Source organism: Astyanax mexicanus, chromosome 6 (genome assembly GCF_023375975.1).
Source record: "Astyanax mexicanus isolate ESR-SI-001 chromosome 6, AstMex3_surface, whole genome shotgun sequence".
Classification (NCBI taxonomy): domain Eukaryota; kingdom Metazoa; phylum Chordata; class Actinopteri; order Characiformes; family Acestrorhamphidae; genus Astyanax; species Astyanax mexicanus.
In genome coordinates, this window is record NC_064413.1 from 25,684,664 (window position 1) to 25,702,609 (window position 17,946).

General features: G+C 37.7%; 1 protein-coding gene across 1 annotated transcript in view; it reads right to left on the reverse strand.

Moving 5' to 3' along the window:
* Window positions 1-17,946, reverse strand: part of sspo (SCO-spondin) — a 121,648-nt gene that overhangs the window by 82,942 nt on the left and 20,760 nt on the right. Inside the window, exons 19-35 of the mRNA XM_049480406.1 lie at window positions 15,518-15,701; window positions 14,519-14,613; window positions 13,896-14,152; window positions 12,797-12,931; window positions 12,273-12,475; window positions 12,015-12,142; window positions 10,434-10,543; window positions 9,315-9,464; window positions 8,997-9,090; window positions 7,492-7,901; window positions 6,878-7,114; window positions 3,734-3,964; window positions 2,700-2,822; window positions 2,335-2,435; window positions 985-1,216; window positions 383-532; window positions 51-188 (exon numbers count right to left, since the gene is read on the reverse strand). Coding sequence (XP_049336363.1) covers window positions 51-188; window positions 383-532; window positions 985-1,216; window positions 2,335-2,435; window positions 2,700-2,822; window positions 3,734-3,964; window positions 6,878-7,114; window positions 7,492-7,901; window positions 8,997-9,090; window positions 9,315-9,464; window positions 10,434-10,543; window positions 12,015-12,142; window positions 12,273-12,475; window positions 12,797-12,931; window positions 13,896-14,152; window positions 14,519-14,613; window positions 15,518-15,701 — 2,978 coding nt within the window. The remainder of the gene's footprint in view (window positions 1-50; window positions 189-382; window positions 533-984; window positions 1,217-2,334; window positions 2,436-2,699; window positions 2,823-3,733; window positions 3,965-6,877; window positions 7,115-7,491; window positions 7,902-8,996; window positions 9,091-9,314; window positions 9,465-10,433; window positions 10,544-12,014; window positions 12,143-12,272; window positions 12,476-12,796; window positions 12,932-13,895; window positions 14,153-14,518; window positions 14,614-15,517; window positions 15,702-17,946) is intronic.

Sequence of the window (17,946 nt, forward strand, 5' to 3'; positions counted from 1 at the left end):
TCACACAAAAGAAAGCTTTTTTGTTCTTTATCTAAACTCCTGTTGTTTACCTGTGAAGCATGGTGCATCAGGATCACAGGAGGTGTCACTGGATATGTGAGCACAAGTCTTAGGACAAGGAGCACAACTGTGTGAGACCAGGCCAACAGGACAGGAGACATTAGCACAGGCATCCTGAGAACACGGCTCTGGAAGTCAGAGAAGAAGAGATTTCCACCTTTAAAAATTATTGAATGGCAACTATTGTAGAACACACCTTTGCATTTTTTACATTTTAGCATTTGTAGCAAATTAACAGTATTGGTAAATGGAGAAAAATAACTAGACAATTTGTAAAATATAATTAATGCATATATTTCTTGATTTGTTTGTGTTTACTAACTGATCTCAGTGGTCAAGGTCTCTCCTGGAAGTTCAGCACAGGCTCGGCCTCCATTCTGTGGTGGAACACACACTCTTTGACGGATCTCGACGCCTCCACAACCTTTACTGCAGTTGGACCAAGTTGTCCATGCTGACCAGCGTCCATCAACTGTTGATACACACATACACATAAATATGCAACTCCAAGCACTTTTACCATAGCAAAAAATCTGCTATCCAAGCAGGTAGCTTTTGTTTTACTATTTACATATGGTTTATGTCATTTTGTGGAACTGTACTACAAATAGAATTTGATAGAATCTGATATCTAATAACTTTATTTAGATGATGGTCACAGTCAAATCTAGTGTTTTGATTGACTGTTTCTTTGATTGACAATAAATCCTGGTCACTTAATTTTCAATTTTTTAATTTTTAATTTTTTACACACTAATAATTGTTTACACAACTGCATGCGCAGAAGCATTTGATAGCAATCTGATAGCATATTTACATCACTCTCAACATGTTAAAAGCATATATACATTCCTCAAACATTTCTAATTCATTCTAATTAAATAACTGATTTTCCTGTGGTACTGAATGACAGACTTCTCTCACCAGGACATGCAGTGTTGTAGCACTGCCGTCTCTGTGTATCATCTCCCCGACACTGTCCCAGCGTATCCCCCTGGGGGCACTGTCTGTGTCTGCTTATAGTGCCAGACCCACAGGTGTGACTGCAGGAGCTCCAGGACCCCCACGTTCCCCAGTTCCGACAGCCCTGCTCATCTGAGGAGTCACCGGCCACAAACAGAGAAGCATCGGGGCAGTCTGCTGCTCCGTTACACACCTAAGACAACAAAGTAAACAGAAAGTTTTCAGTACTGTATTCAATTGTATCACAGCACCATGTATAATATGTATTAAAATTCCCTATCTGTGTTCCCCAAGTGTTATCTTGTGAGTTATCTCGTGAAAACGGTCCAAGAAGCTGCTTGGGTTATTCTTGCTAGTTAGCATTTGTTTATTTAGTTTCATTACTTAGAAGGAAGCAAAATGATAGTTATTGGATAGTTTTAAGAGAAACAAACCACATGACTGGTTAGAATACTGATAACAGAGCATTTTCACATTTATAGTTAGTCTAAATCAGTTAAGAAGTTTGTAAACTTGGAGCACTTGGAGCAGTTTAATATGGAGCAACAGCAGAGATTACATTTGTTTATGACTGTAGTAATGGACTAGGCAAATGTATACACCAGGTTAACCTGGCTATGGGCCAAACTGAAACCTCCTCTCAAAGGTCTCAGTAGGGTTATTTCAAAGGTGGTACTGCATTACAGAGTTCCCTCACCAGGACATGCTTTGTTGTAGCACTGTTGCCTCTGCACATCTTTGGCCCAACACTGTGAGTGAGGGTGCACTGAATCACTGAATGAATCATGGAGATCAAACAAGGTCTGATAGTGTGACTGACAGTGTGTGCCAAATAAATGGGACATTCCATTTCCGAAATTTTGAGGGCATTTAACAGTCCTTAATCAAAAGTGTCACGTGTACCAGGAATATGTGATACACAGCATTAACATCCACAGCGGACAGTGTAGGAGGATGCACACACACACACACACACACACTTATATCTTGCAGGTCAGTGGATCTTTCATTACACAAACATGTCTAAAGAAACTAGTATTGTGTCCCATTAGTTAGTATACTAGTTCTTTCTGCCATTTTTGCTACTGTTTTTTACTACTGCATGGTTTATATTATTATTGATTATTGTGAGTGGCAGAAGGTGGCCTCCCTCTAGTGGCTGGAGGACCACGGTGTGAATGTCCCCTTACTTTTACACAGTGAAATAAAAATATACAGTATAATAGTTACAGAGTTTATGGTATAAATGTTATTTGTATTTATTCAAATAATAATGTGTATTGAGTAAATAAACATATTCTATTGAATTACAGATTTGAAAGGGATGCAGGATCCATCCATGCAGGTGAACTCAGAACAGGTGTAAGTGGTGTTTCTGCCACCTGGAGGAGGTGGAGAGACACTTGGCTTTTCTGTAAGGAAAGAGAACAGGAGGAACTGTGAGTGTGTATACTGGAACCATGTGCTGCATGTGCAAGAGTTACTGTCATACATGATTTCATGTTTTTGTAATTGTAAAATCAAGCAGTTCTTTAGATCTTTGATTGCGTGCAGCATAAACATTCCAAAAGAAACAACATAGTAAAGGTTCAGCTTTGATGAAACAAATATTATTGTTCAAGTGCAGCAAATCTGTAGTAAAATTTTATTAGACATCTGATGCTCTGAGCGCTTACCGCATAATAGTTCATCCTCTCCTTTGGGACAGTCAGGAATGCCGTTACACACACGGGAAATGTTCACACAAGTTCTGTTATCACACGAGAAGCTGCCAGGACACGGAGGGATACGTGTGGAGCCTGTAAAGGAATGTAAGAGACACACACACTGTGATTAGGGTGTCATAATTGATAAGTGGTTTTGTGGGAAGGGCAATTCACACGTTAATGTGAGTATAGGTATCACCCACTGTGGGAATTCTGGGCCAAACTAAGGTCAATATAAGGTCTGAATTACCCCAAAAAACCTTCTGAAGAAACCTGCTTGAAGTATGACTAGAAAAACTAAGTAAAAACTCCTTTTGACTGCCAAAGACTTTCAGGAAGATTTATCATACTCTGGAGTGGTTATGTTCTACTGAGCTTGTTAAGGCAAAACCTGCACAAATATGGCCTTCATGTTAGTATGTAGTGCTCATAAAAAAACTTATATATTAGTTTAATAAAAGTTTTACAAATGTAGAAACATAAAGCTCAGCAATAAAACTTGAAAACTAAATAAATGTTAAACATGTTAAAACAACCCATATATTTAGAAATTTTGTCAGCAGCTTTCTCCTTGTTTAAGGATGTTGTTGTCACTAAAACAAATAAAAACATATTGTGGTATATTCTTGACTCTTAATTATATTCCAGGGGTTTTCAATTCGGTAAAATCAAAGATACCCATCATCAAGTGGTCTCTTACTTTTTTCAGAGCGGTATGTACTTATATTATATTATATTATTATAAGGAGTTTGGCACCTTTCAACATGACTTTTTAGAGCAGAAGAGTTAGCAGCTACTTTATTTAAATCTAAAACAATGAAACAATTACACTTATATTCATAAATCAACATACATACATGCCCAACATGGGCAATACAGTCAGGGCTGTTTGAACTCTCTTCCATTGTTCTCCAGAACTAAACTATTAAAAAGAGCTCGATTGTGATTTTAACTGATATGAAACATGTATTCTTAGTGTACTGTAAGTGTGTTAGAGTCTCACCGCAGTTATCAACACTCTCATCAGAGGCATCCCTGCAGTGTGGTGTGCCGTCACACAGATGCACATGCTGGACACACTGGTCTCCACTCAGACAGAGCACTTGGTCAGGTCCACAAGTACGATCACACTGCTGCTCATCACTTCCATCCAGACAGTCTGTCTCCCCATCACAGCGCCAGCCAAGCGGCACACACTGACCACTGGCACAGCCAAACTCATACTGGCTACAGCCTAAGACATGAAAACATGAAAAAACATAATGCATATCAAAATGTTGTATAAAATACTACAACATTTGATGTGCTCTTTGATGTGTTGTATAGAATGTTTATTAATGATGCACCAAAATGCTCATTTTAACTGAAACCAAACAAAATTAAATACTTGGCCAAAGGCTGAATACCCAGGGTTCATACAGTTTTAACCAATATATTTCCATGATTTTCTCATGACTGTTCCATGCCAAATTTTCATGACCATACGATTTTTAAAACATCAGTGCAGACATGGACAATAAAACCAAAAATCAACTAAAACTATAATCAAATTGTATTATAGTAGGCCTAAAATAAATCTGATGAAACTGTAAACACACAATCTTTAATAATAAAATGTGTGTCAGATCCTGAGGGCTCCATTGTTTAAGGGCTAAATTACTGAATTAACTCTGAGCTGATGTATTTATTAGCTCAAAATCGATTTTCTCGATCGATAAACGGAAACACAAAGATTTGTAGACCAATCTTCTATGACTTTTCCAAATCGTTTTAGGTATCATTATTTTTCCAAAACTTATCCAGGCCGGGAACTTGCTATTTTCAAATTTAAAAACATTTCCAGGTTTTCCATGACTGTATGAATCCATAAAACCAAACACAGATTTTTGCAGGTTTTCATTCATTTTGACACTTTTTGTTATCATTGCTGCATTTACAAAGAGTGCTTCCCTCCCCACATGTGGTAATTTGATTGCATCATAAAAAACACCATTGTTTGATATACATTATAATGTCTTTTTACTCACCTTAAGTATTAAGTGTTTAATTTGCAGAATATTTGCCACATTCCTAATGTTTATAAATGTAAAATAGTGCAAATTTTCTAAAAAATACATGTTACTTTTTAGAACTAACTTTAACTTTGGTTCAAAAGGGTCTAATGCATCAGACCATGTGTTGGTCTGGATTATGAATTAACATTCTGTTAGGGAGTATTTAGAAGTCCAGTCTGTTTCACTTTATCATCACTGAAAACAGTTCTGACTTTTCACTGGAAAAGGGTAGGATGAACACTGGCATCCTATCAGTAGGCAGGGTGGGCTAGAATGGAGGAGGGGCTTACCTATTCACTCACCCACACTTAAATGACTAGGCTTTTTTTTGCTTGTTGTTGAATGAATGAATTCTTGGCACTGCGAGTTTTGGGGCTCATGTTAAGGGACTGGCTCCACAGGCACTGCAAAATGTTTAAGCCGGTGGTTTCCAAACCCAATCCTGTACCCCCTGAGACATTACTCTTCTGGCTGTAGACCACCTCTGACATAATTAGCTTTGTTTCTTTATTACTGTAGACAACTAACCCTGCAATAACTCATTTCTGAAGTCACATTATATTACAATATTCACCATATGCCATGTAGTTTTGTATTCTATTATAATGTTTAGCCTTTTAGGCCTTACTCATCATGAATGGCATCAGTAGAGAAGAAAAGATCTATCTATCTATCTATCTATCTGTCTGTCTGTCTGTCTGTCTGTCTGTCTGTCTGTCTATCTATCTCAATCTGTCTCGCTTAATCATTCCCAAACAATCCTGATAAACAATGTCCTGATTTACAGTATATTGTATAAGATTTGGTCAGGGAGCCTCTATCACTATGCACGAGAGTCACGAGAGTCACAGGAGAGGTGACAAACTTTTTTAAAAAGCACAAATCACAGCACTGTCAGTTAAACTACATCAAAGCTACAAGAATTACACATGTAACAATCTGCATATATTTTCCTTTAACAACAGATAATAAAAGATCACCTAATTCAGGCACACAACACTAACATTAAACTGATGAACCCTAAATTCATCAGCTTCTTCTAAATACACAAAACTAATATTTTTAACTAATAGAGAATGGCTTTGCCTGTGCTAGATGTTATAAATACAGCATTTGTTCAGTAAGAGTGTAGCTGCACAGATGTCTAATGGAACGAGGTGTCAGAGTTTCTGAAGAACAATTAATTAATGGGCACACAATGCTAAGCTACAAACACACACACACATATGGGCTGTGAAAAGGTCAGAGCAGGGTGAAGCATGCACTTCAGCTGCATTCAATTCGTCCCACTGTGATGTGCAAAAGTATTTCTGCGTTTTTAGGATTAGCCCATAAAGCAGGATCAGCAGCTTATTGGTTCATTTTCCTTCACATCTATTACTAGTCTCCACCTCTCTCCACCCCACCCCTGTCTGTTTCTTCTGTCAGATGCTGGTTCAGAGCCAAACATCTGTGGTGGGACCAAGGTTTCAAAATGAACACCCCAAATAACAAAAGTGTGAAAAGGTTACAGGCCAAAAAAAAAAGAATGTAATATCTAGACTTGGCTTATCGCAAATGTGCCAAAATAACAAATGAGCCCTTGCAAAGAATAACCATACTGTGAATCAGTTATTCTGGCTTTCTTTTTTGGTCAACTTTTTACAGCTAAAATAACTTATAATAGGCACTTACAATAACTAAGGAAAACAATAACAATAACTAACAATAGTAAGGAAAAATAACTGATTTCTCCAAAGGCAGATATAAATTACTTTACTTTAGGTTATGGTTAAAAATCTGTTGCTAAACAGTTGCCAGTGCAAATGTTACCAGTTGAGATTAGCCATCAAAAAAATTTACTATTTTTGATTTTTTTAATTAGCAAAGATTTTCATTCACAATTTGGGGCACTACACACAAGCAACAATTAAGCTCTTTTCTATTGCTATATTTTCTCTCACAATATATGTAGTTACATAGTTTTTTTTTATTTAATCACATTTAAAATGCTGTCAAACTCTGGGCACTAAAAGCAGGAGCCATTCCAAGGCAGAACTGAACTGATTAATCCCTAGAAGTCTAATCGTGCATGTTTACAGAAATGAAATTACCTTTAGCAGGACAGATGACTTCATCAATCCCTGATGGGCAGTCCCTATGGCCATCACACACTCTCTTCGCAGGTATACACTGATCTCCAGGGCACTGAAACTCTCCAAGAGAACACACACACCCACGCTCATCACTGAAGTCACCACAGTCATCATGGCCATCACAGCGATGAAGGTAGAGAATGCAGCGACTGGATGAACAGCGGAACTCCTCTTCAGCACACACCACTCCACAGTCTGTTTCAGTGAGGGAGAGTGTATTAGTTAACCTTATAAAAAATTGGGTGATGTATCAAAAAAGATTTCATACCAAAATATGTTTGAGCATTTTAAACTGGTACATTTCAAAGACAAATCAAATTAAAAAATGTGTAACAAAATGTAAAAATAGGGCCAAATTGGACATACAAGCTTTTGCCTGACAAAACTAATCTGTATGCACCTCCATCTTCATGCACCTCCATATGTTCTGAGCAGTTTCATAAAAATAAATAATAAGAATAAAATTAAGTGCTCTTGGAAACAGCAGTAATACATGGTCAATTTTATATGGTCAAATTGATCACAGTCTTCCATATTAGAAAAAAGCCAAAAAAGTACCTAAAAAAATCTACCTTTTTCATCTGAATCGTCAGCAAACCCACAGTCCAATCTTCCATCACACATTTTATTGGCAGACAGACAACGTCCATTAGCGCACTGAAACTCTCCAGCTGCACAGCCTGGCACCGCTGTGGCCGGAGCACAGAACTCCTCATCCGACTGGTCAGCACAGTCAGGATGACCATTACAGCGGAGCTCCACAGGTAAACAGGCACCTCCAGAGCAGCGGAACTGTCCCGGGGGGCATGTGGAGGGGCAAATTTCATCTGAGCCATCTCCACAATCATCCTCATTATCACAAAGCCAGATAGAGGGGATGCAGCGCTGGGAGCCACGAGTGCACTGGAACTCAGACTCCAGACAGGGCACAAGAGGAGGACATGCCGGCCCGGTACAATCCCACGTCCCATTGGAACAGGTGCTGAAACACATATTATAATATAAATACAGTACAAGATTTTTATACTTATTACCAGTGCAATACCACTCAAGACGGATGTCTAAACTGTATACAGTGACAATATTAACTAAGGTTCGGAAATGCTTGTTGTGTTAATAATGGTCATTGTACTCCACTGAAATATAATTTAGACTAGACTGCTTACCTACCTCAAGATTTGATTTGACACTACTTTTCTCGGCCAGTTAAATATGTATTTGGATAGAGACATAATTTATGCAATTGTACCATCATTTTATAAAAATTCATAAAGAAGTGATGCTTATTTGTGCGTCTTTTGTCTTCAGAAAATTAAAAGAATGCAAATTTTTTGTCATTTCTATTTCTATTGTTTTTTTTCCAGTAAACTTTTGATCTTTATTCATCTGCACAGTTAAGCATTATTCTTTTACTTTAGCAGCCTTAACTGAAAATACAGCTCTATACAGCAGTCGTATTATCAATCACCATTGACCCAATTTTTGTGCATACCAAAGCTCTCCACCATGTTTAACAGATAACTTGGCATACTTTATCTCATGAATCATTTCTTACCTATTCCAAACTTATCTTTATTTTTCTCCGTCCAAAGAATTTTGTTGGAGCACCAATTAGGCTATCAAATCTGATATTTCTGATTTGATAGAAAGATGAATAGAGGGAGCCGTGGAGCCGCTCGCCTCCAGTCTGACATTAAGTTTAAGTTTAGATTAAGGGTTAACTTTACCTACGACTCAGTGCTATATCTTTAACTAAAGATTTATCTCTAAAAACATTTTGTCCTTTGAGTTTTATAGCCGTAAAGCTGACTGTTGGTCGAAGGCAGGTCACGTTCTTGTGCAGTGCTGTTAGCCAATCAGAGGCGATATGTTTGCATGTATGAATATTCATGTGCAAGAGCCCAAATCCTGTCTTTCTTCAGAGACCTGTAATCCTCTTTTGTAATCCACTTTTTTTTCTCAGAAAATGGCTCACATGGCATTCATTCATACTAAAGACCAAAACTATACATTTAAAAAAGGAATGAAAAAGCGTGGAATGAGACCTTTAAACTGCCGGTGATGATAAAATACTGACCAGTTCTGACAGTGTTGAGTTAAAACTGCTCCAGCAGGAAACAAAGAGCCCTCCCATTCACACGGGCACTCAGATGGAGCGATACAGCCATCACCTGGAGTGGAAAAAGATCAAAAACACAAAATTATTAATCTATAATGATCAGCTGTTCACAAAATGACAATGACAAAGCTTTTACAAACAATGCACACATACAGTACATAGTATACACATAGTACTCAAATAACAGGATAGAGCCATTTTGCTTACTCTAGTCACCTATTAAAATGATCAACAGTGGAATTTTACACATTTGGCCATTAATAGACTTGACCTAACCGTGACGGACGGTTCCGTGTGGGCAAAAGCAGCCCTCTACACAGGAGAGGGGGCTGCAGTGGGAGTGGACACTGGGAGTGCTACTAGGACAGACAGCAGAGCAGGTGGAACCACAGGGTTCATACACCAAACCATCTTCACACTGCAGAGCTACAGAGATGGAGAGACAGACAGAAACATATTCCAAACAGCATTAGAATAACCTTAAGAGGGGCAGGAAAAAGCCTAACATTGAAAGCTGTGACTGTATGCTTCACTGATTTCTGGCTATATAAAATAATACCAATAAACAGTATCATAATTAAACACTTAGATTTTATTAATGAAGACATTTAGCTTAGCCTCATTAATTATAAACTCAAGAATAATGAGGCTGTATATCTTTGAATATAAATGTTATGAATATGAATAAAATTAACATCTGAAACAAATTGGGTTTAAAAACAATTTCAAATGCTAAATAAAACAATTACATGAACCTGTGACTCTAAACTACTATATTAACTAATATTTAAATAATTAGGCTTGTCACATTAACGTTATTGACTTACCACACAAAGTATATGGACATAACCATAATCTTTTTTGCTGACTTAATCTTGCCCATTGATTTTACTTGGTGAGATAAATCCATTAATGTGAATGAGCTAGTATCGTGACTCCAATAAATTCAAATTGCACTGATCGAATACGGATTGAATATTTGTTTTTTTTTATTATTATTGTTTTTTTAAAAGGATGTGTTAACAACTAAATTACATTTTTATGCTACTTTATTATCTAGGGATGAGTGAAAAATTAAAATCTTTGGCTGACATCCAACAAATGACCAATGCCAAACACCAGACTATTTTTTTTTGCTACAAATTGGCCAATATTGTCAGTCTTAGCCAAACACCAAAAGTGCTTTTTTTGCCAACAAAAAGGTGTTACTCCAGTGTTATCATTTTATCAGTGCCATAACAATAATGTCGTTATTGGGACAATATGCTGTCTAAAATAATTATTCCACAGCACAACAGTTTCCCGTTTTAAAACTATTAGCGATTCCAAACATTTAAAGGCAGTGTTTGTCAAGTCACTGTTTTTCTGGCTGGGAAAGTGATGAATTATTCTTACGGCAGAGCTCCTGAGACCTCCAGTGAATGTAAACTCCTCTGCGGTTGCATTCCTCAGCGTATGCGGCGATGGCTGTGCACAGACACTCACAGTCCCCTCCAGAATCACAACTACAGCACAGAGACACAACAAACCAAGTTCAGCTGCAGCACTGGGGTCAATGACCTGTAGAGGATTTAATTATCCAAACTACTGGAAGAGAATTGCACAGTAATGCGTCCAAATCTACTACATTCATTATTCGAATTTCTGGAGATTTTTCTCCACACACTAAACCTGCTTCACATACAGGTCTGGGCATTCAGCCAAAATAAGTGTACAGGGATTTCAGAACTCAGCGTGAATGTAACATTTGTAAGCTATTCATGATGTTTGGATGGAGCCTGAGATCCAGATGTACTAAGCTGTTGTTTCCTGTCCAAATGGGACGAAAATCTGTGCATGAAATCACAAAACAACATGAAATTCATGTGGTACGTGCACAAAATACATACAAACAAGGGAGGAATGAGCAGAAACTGGGTGGGAATATTAGAAGTATGACATTTTCTTGATTTTTTTGGCTAATAAACCCAGAAGGGAATTTACTGTAGTGCCTTATAGACATGCTGCTGGGAGATTTTAGAAAATGGCACTGCAGAAAAGACAGATATACATTTATGAGAAGGCATCATTTAAAAGCTTCTCTCTTATTGTGACCACTTTCTGTGCTGAGTGTTACTTTTTCTGAGCCTATTTGATGGAGTAGAATTTCCTTTTTTGTACACTGAACTCCTGAGCTGATGCCACCTCTATTTCACTATAAACACCTTGTATGATGACATACAACGAGTATGTGGCTTAGGGTCTTTACTTGAGAGCCACCATAGGTCAATATTTTGGAATGTATTGATAGTTTGATGCCTAAAAATGAAAAAGTGTTTTTAAGAGACACACGACAGATGATATTATTTCCAAGAAAATGTTAATGTCTTCATTTTAGATGTAAGTACTAGCAGAATATTATTAGATATTTGTATGAATTTAATCATGTTTTGATCAAAACTCAAGTTTCTCAAATGTGCATTTTATATATATATATATATATATATATATATATATATATATATATATAACAAAAATATATAATATATAAAAACAGTTCACATATCAGACCTCTTGTTAAAAACTTATTGTCTATAGTGGTTTTAGGTTGAAGGTAAAGTGGAAGTGGAAGGTGGGAAGTAAAACTGGGGCATTTTAGCAGCTCCTTTGTTGTGTTTATTGTGAAATATCATATTGGGATAGTGATACAAATATTACTTTACAGCCTTAGTCCAGACAGACAAAGCTGGTGAAGCAGACAGAGTGTCAGAAACTGATAAATAACAGTTATTTCAAAAAATACGCAAGAATTTTAGCTGCTGTTCCAAGCTGAATTACTTGCTGCGAAACAGGGTTGGTCTTGCTGTATGTAATGATATGTATATATCATGTAAATTATTATGATTCTGAGTTATGAAGCCTAGAATATTGGAATATTGGAATATGTGTGTTGGGGGACATTATCAATATGAGACGTACGAGTTGTCTGTATCTTACCCGCAGGCATCAAAGACACACCAGTCGTAGTATTGCTGGTAAGGTACTTCAGCATGACAGAGTGAAAACAGCTCCTGGGTAATCACTGCACATTTTTTCTTTGCCCAGGTGACTCTGTGAGGGTTGATCTAAAAGGAAAAAACAGACAAAACTGACCTGGCCTGGAGAAGAACATTGACACTATTCTTTCCTTTACTGCAAATGCAGTTCATCAGTTGGTCCATTATAAGCCATTATAAGAGAGTAAAGATCACTTACTACACAGGGATCACGCAGGTCCTGCTCTGCGACATCCGGGCAGGATGGGCTAACCTTCCAGGAGTTCCCAAACAGCTCTGGTGTGGACTCCACTATGCCTTGCCTCGTGGTGAAGTCATTCTCTGTGTCTCCATCAAAGTTTCCACATAAACCCCCAACCCGGCCCTGCAAGTGCGGCTCCAGACGCACATACACACGCATGCCTTTTTTCCGAAAAAGCATCATTCCACAACAGAGAGAGAAAAACAACATACAATTTAGTATTCTTTAAATGAGGAACAAGCTAACTATACAAACTATTACAGGTATGTCATAAACAATGGCAAGTGTGCACATCATCAGCTGTTTGAAGACTGACCAACTAACTAAACAGGTGGAATCAGGTGTGCTGCTGAACGTTTACAATGAAAACCAGCAGCCATACGGAACTTAGCTGATAAGATTTAACAGCCCTGGTCATCACTGTTAGCTGGTGTGAACTCTTATGGTATGAGCAGAACACACTGACAGTGTAAAACTTATACCTCCATCCCAGAGCAGAGTTACTCCAAGTCGGGAAGAGAGCGACACAAACATGCCAACTTTCTCCAGGACCAATCCGCTGCCAGAGTAAGACTTAGGGAGAGTCACTGCCATGCCATTCACTGTCACTGATTTGCCTGGAAAGAGAAAACAGTCATCAGTCGTGCAAACAAATAACATTCAACTCATAAACTGCCCTAAAAATGTTATTTTCTACCAACAGAGAGGCCTCTAATATTTCAAATTCCTTTAATACATAAGCTCTGTCCAACGGTACATGTTTCAAATAATTCATATAGTAGAAGTAGGATGCTGTAAAAAGAAAAACATTGGTTTTAATTATTAGAATTCAGAATTATGGTTCAGAATTATGAACTTTACTGATGATTCATTTTTGCCTGATATGAAAATTCATGTTTTAATAAAAGCTGTAAATCATAAGGAAAAAATATGTCAAGAAAATGTTAAGATAATCTGGAATATAATCAAGAGGAAGATCAAACCAAGCTGAACTGCTTGCATTCTTGCACGAGCAGTGGCATAAATTTATTTAAAAGCAGTGTGTAAGACTGGTGGAGGAGAACATGCCAAGATGCATGAAAACTGTGATTACAAAACAGGGTTATTCCACCAAATATAGATTCCTGAACTCTTAAAACTTTATGAATATGAACTAGTTTTTTAATTGCATTTTCTAAAGTTTGAAAGCTCATGTTTTTTTGTTATTTCAGCCATTTCTTATTTTCTGTAAATCAAATTTGACATTTGGGAGAAACATTGTCCTTAGGTTATAAAATTAAAGAACAATGTTAATTTTACTCAAACATAAACCTATAAATAGCAAAATCACAGAAACTGATTCAGAAACTGAAATGGTCTCTTTTTTCAGAGCTGTGGATTATATATATATATATATATATATATATATATATATATATATATATATATATATATATATATATATATATATATATATATTTAAATGTATATAGATTTTATTATTTGTTAAATTTAATTTATCACTGTGTGTATGACACCATGGCAAATAGTGTCAAACTAATAGTGGACTAAACATGAAGTAGATAAAAATGGCATACTGACCTCTTAGCAGGTGAATGGCAGTGTTGCCGACGGTGAGCGTAACAGACTTGGTGCAGGTGACCCCAGTGCTGCCGCAGGGCACGTTCTCAGCACTGACACTGAACAGACCACTCATCTCCTGGGCCAGCATGTACTCACAGTCCCCCAGGAAGGAGTAACAGCGACCATCAAACGTCACATAGTGAGGATCACCCGTCGCCACACACGTACCAGCACAAAGTTGCTGTGTGCAGTGCCAGCGACGCTGCTTACAGACACTGTACATGATAAATAATGGTAATTAGAAGGTATATTCAACAATAAACAGCATCTCTGATGTCAGGATTAATTCCATTTAAAGTTAATTTTTAATAAATGAGTGTGTCTCTTTTCGTGTCCCATATTAAATGTCTATTTCCCAGATGTTTTTGCAGGGGTTTTCAAAATGAAACTACACACCCCACTCTTTCCTGGAAGATCCAAAGCAAGCATTACATAACGGCATGTTTTCAATTATAAAGAAATACCATCACTGTTTCCATACGAAATGCCAGCAGAGTGTCAAAAGCCACATTTATGTATTTACACTGGTGGCCTAAATAACACATCTGTTACTCTTCAGAAAAAATGAAAGGTTTCTTTACCATGTGTTGCAATCTTTAGAGATGGTATCATTGGTGAAGAAAAGTCTGCCATTGTGGTGACATGGACACTCATCAGGAGTCACACACTGATCTCCCTACAGAACCAGGAAACAAGAACAACAAACATGAGACCAAAAAACAACAACTGGGATTAAGCAGAGCTGTTACTGAATTGCTAAGTACATAATCTCTGAAAGAAAATAAGAGACCAATTAAAATAATAAAATAATAATTTCTAAATAATTAGTTTCTTTGATTTTACCAAATTGAAAACCTTTGTAATATAATCAAGAGGAAGGTGGATGAACAAAAGCCATCAAACGAAAACCAAAAGCAGTGTGTAAGACTGGTGGAGGATAACAAGCCAAGATGCATGAAAGCTGTGATTAAAAACAGGGTTATAACACCAAATATTGATTTCTGAACTCTTAAAACTTTATAAATATGAACTTGTTTTAAGATCTGGAAGCTCTGAATCTAAATGACAATGCTCTAAATGACAACATTTTCATTTGGAATTTGGGAGAAATGTTGTTTGTAGTTTATAGAATAAAACAACAATGTTCATTTTACTCAAACATATACCTATAAATATCAAAATCAGAGAAAATGATTCAGAAACTGAAGTGGTCTCCTTATTTTTTCCAGAGCTGTAGATGTCATCATGTAACAAATTTGATAACCGTAAATGAGCATAATGAAGGGAGGGCAGCAGTACCCAATGAAGAAAACTAAAACTAAAATATACAGTAAGTTATGCATTAATGAGAGTGAGCATGTTGGGCCTTATAGGATCACAGATCACAGTTTACAATGTAACTGACTGTTTTTTTTATTAGTGATGACAGGGTTGTGGGTTTAATATCGAAGTTTAACAAAACGGCACTTTGAACCCTTAAGCCAAGGCCCTCAACCCTCACTGCTCTGGGCACTACAGCATTGGCTGCTCAAACAGCTGAACATACCGTGAAAAGTGCAGAGATAAAAGCAACAACCCACCAGAAGCACGGTTCCCTCTGGACAGACACAGCCATAGATGGGCTCAGTACACGGAGCCTGAGGGCTATCCAGGCTGGAACAAGTCCTCAGGCACGAGCCAGGGGAGAAGATCAGAGAGCCTGGACACTCCCTGACCTCAGGGCAAGGGTCATCAGAACAGTTCCACACACCTTTTCCACACACACTTCAGAAAGAAAAGAGACAGAGAAAAAGAGAGAACAAAAAGAAAGAAAGCATTTAAAACTTGTAGGAAAATATGTGGAACTAATGTTACTGCATATCTATATGCATTATTTAAAAGAAAGATATTATACAAACAAAGCAGCAAGCAACAAAACAGGTAATAAAGCATTTTTATTTTTTTCACCTCAAAATAACTGTTGCTGGAAAATTATTGTATTGCTCTAATGACTTGAAGTAGAAGCAGCTGCACTAACTACACCATGTAGCTTTGTTGAAACCAGAAGGATAATGCTCGCCAGAACAGTGTAACTTTGCATACCAAAACTCTCATATCTGAGTAAAATCCTGTATTATCTGACTTACTGTTATCATGGGGTAAGAGAAATGCAATGAAATCAACCTATCCCGATGAGTAAGACAGCTGGTCATAGAGTGACTTCATCAGAGCTCTCTCACCTCAGGCAGGAACCCCTTTTATAACAGTTATAACAATGTATGAATGGACACTAACACATGAATTAAATTTACTGTACAAAACATGTCCTTGTCTTGTTTTTTACCCACAACACAACCATTTTAAAAGGAATGCCTCATAAAAATTTTCCATAACTTGATCAGAATGTATCATCTGATATTAAAGAAACATGCTAAGTTAAAACACTGTCAGCTCTTGTCAGCAGAGCTTTAGACAGTATTTTCTTATTTAAACTGCGTAGTAAATCGGTGTAGATTGTAGCCTACAAACCTGCTCACCACCTTTTCCCCAGTCCCATTTCCACACTCTGGGTTGCCAGGTATATACAACAGCAAGCAAACAGTGTGCTGCAGCCACAGGAAAGCTGGCTATTTTTCAGCTGTACAGGTGATAGCTGATCTTCATTAAGGTTGCTTACCTTAGCTGGGTAAGTTGCCACCACGAGTATTATGGTAGAGACAAGCATTTTTGACAATGAAATGCATACATTCACTGATCAGCTACATTAAACTCATTAAAGCTTGCCGCTGTGTTTCAATCTGGCAAACAGTGTAAGCTTCCTGTTTGGGAAGGAGCAGGAGGGCAAAAAAATCTATAACAATATTAACAAATATTTATAATTTTATTTCAAATTTTTCCCAACCCATTAATTAGCACTCCCTTTATCACTAGTAATGCCCCAACAAACTAGGAGAGTGAAGACTAGCACATGCTTCCTCTGATACATGTGAAGTCAGCCACCGCTTCTTTTTGAGCTGCTGCTGATGCAGCATTGCTGAGCAGCCAGCGCGCTTGGAGGACAGCGCAGCGACTCAGTACCTGTACATCAGCTCACAGACGCCCTGTGCTGTGGACATCACCATAGGAGTGATGTGGGGAGAGAGCGTCATCTACCCACCCGGAGGGAGCAGGGCCAATTTTGCTTCCTCTGAGCGCTGGCAGCTTGATGGCAAAGCTGCATGAGCGGGCGTTCGAACCTGCGACCTCCTGCTCATAGTGGCAGCGCTTTAGACTGCTGGACCACTTGCCGCCCTAGCACGAACATTTTATGCATTTATTGCAAACTAAACATAAAGACACAAAATATAACAAAATTACTACTTTCATGAACTTTTTGCTACCATCAAAGTTGTCAATCGCTTGTATAATTTTAAACCAAATATCTTTAACAATGGTCAACCTGGAATTTCTCTCATGTCTGATGTTTAATATCCCTGATTTCTTTATAGAAAAACACTCCAGCCAGATGAAAGTTTACTACACTTCACTAAAGCTTTTCAACTATTAGTCAAACAAAATGTTGAAGAGATGACCGATGAATCATACGAAGGAGCTGGGCACATGTTCAAGCTGTCTGCACATGCAAAACCAATGACTGGGAAACCGCCAGTCACTAGTTGTGTTATCAGATTTGTATTAGCTGTACTCTTAGTGTCCTTATCCTCATCCTCTTTTACCACACCAGCACAAAAGCTTCAATGAGGATGACTGGGCATCGTAGATAGACCCAGGAACTATCTGACCTCTTGACACAGATTGTAATATGGTGCCAGTGTTTCACAAACAAGATGAAAGGTCGCTTTCTGCTGAATCACTGTGTCCGTTATCAACGACGTGATAAAAAGTCACCTTTAGATGCTAGAATGATCATAAATTTAACGCAATAAAATGTCTATTGCTGACAAACTGCTACTGCTAAATTTCCTTCTCTCTAGTTCTTTCACTCTCTTCCTTCAGTGCTATCTCCTTGCAGTGGTGTAATATGCTGTAA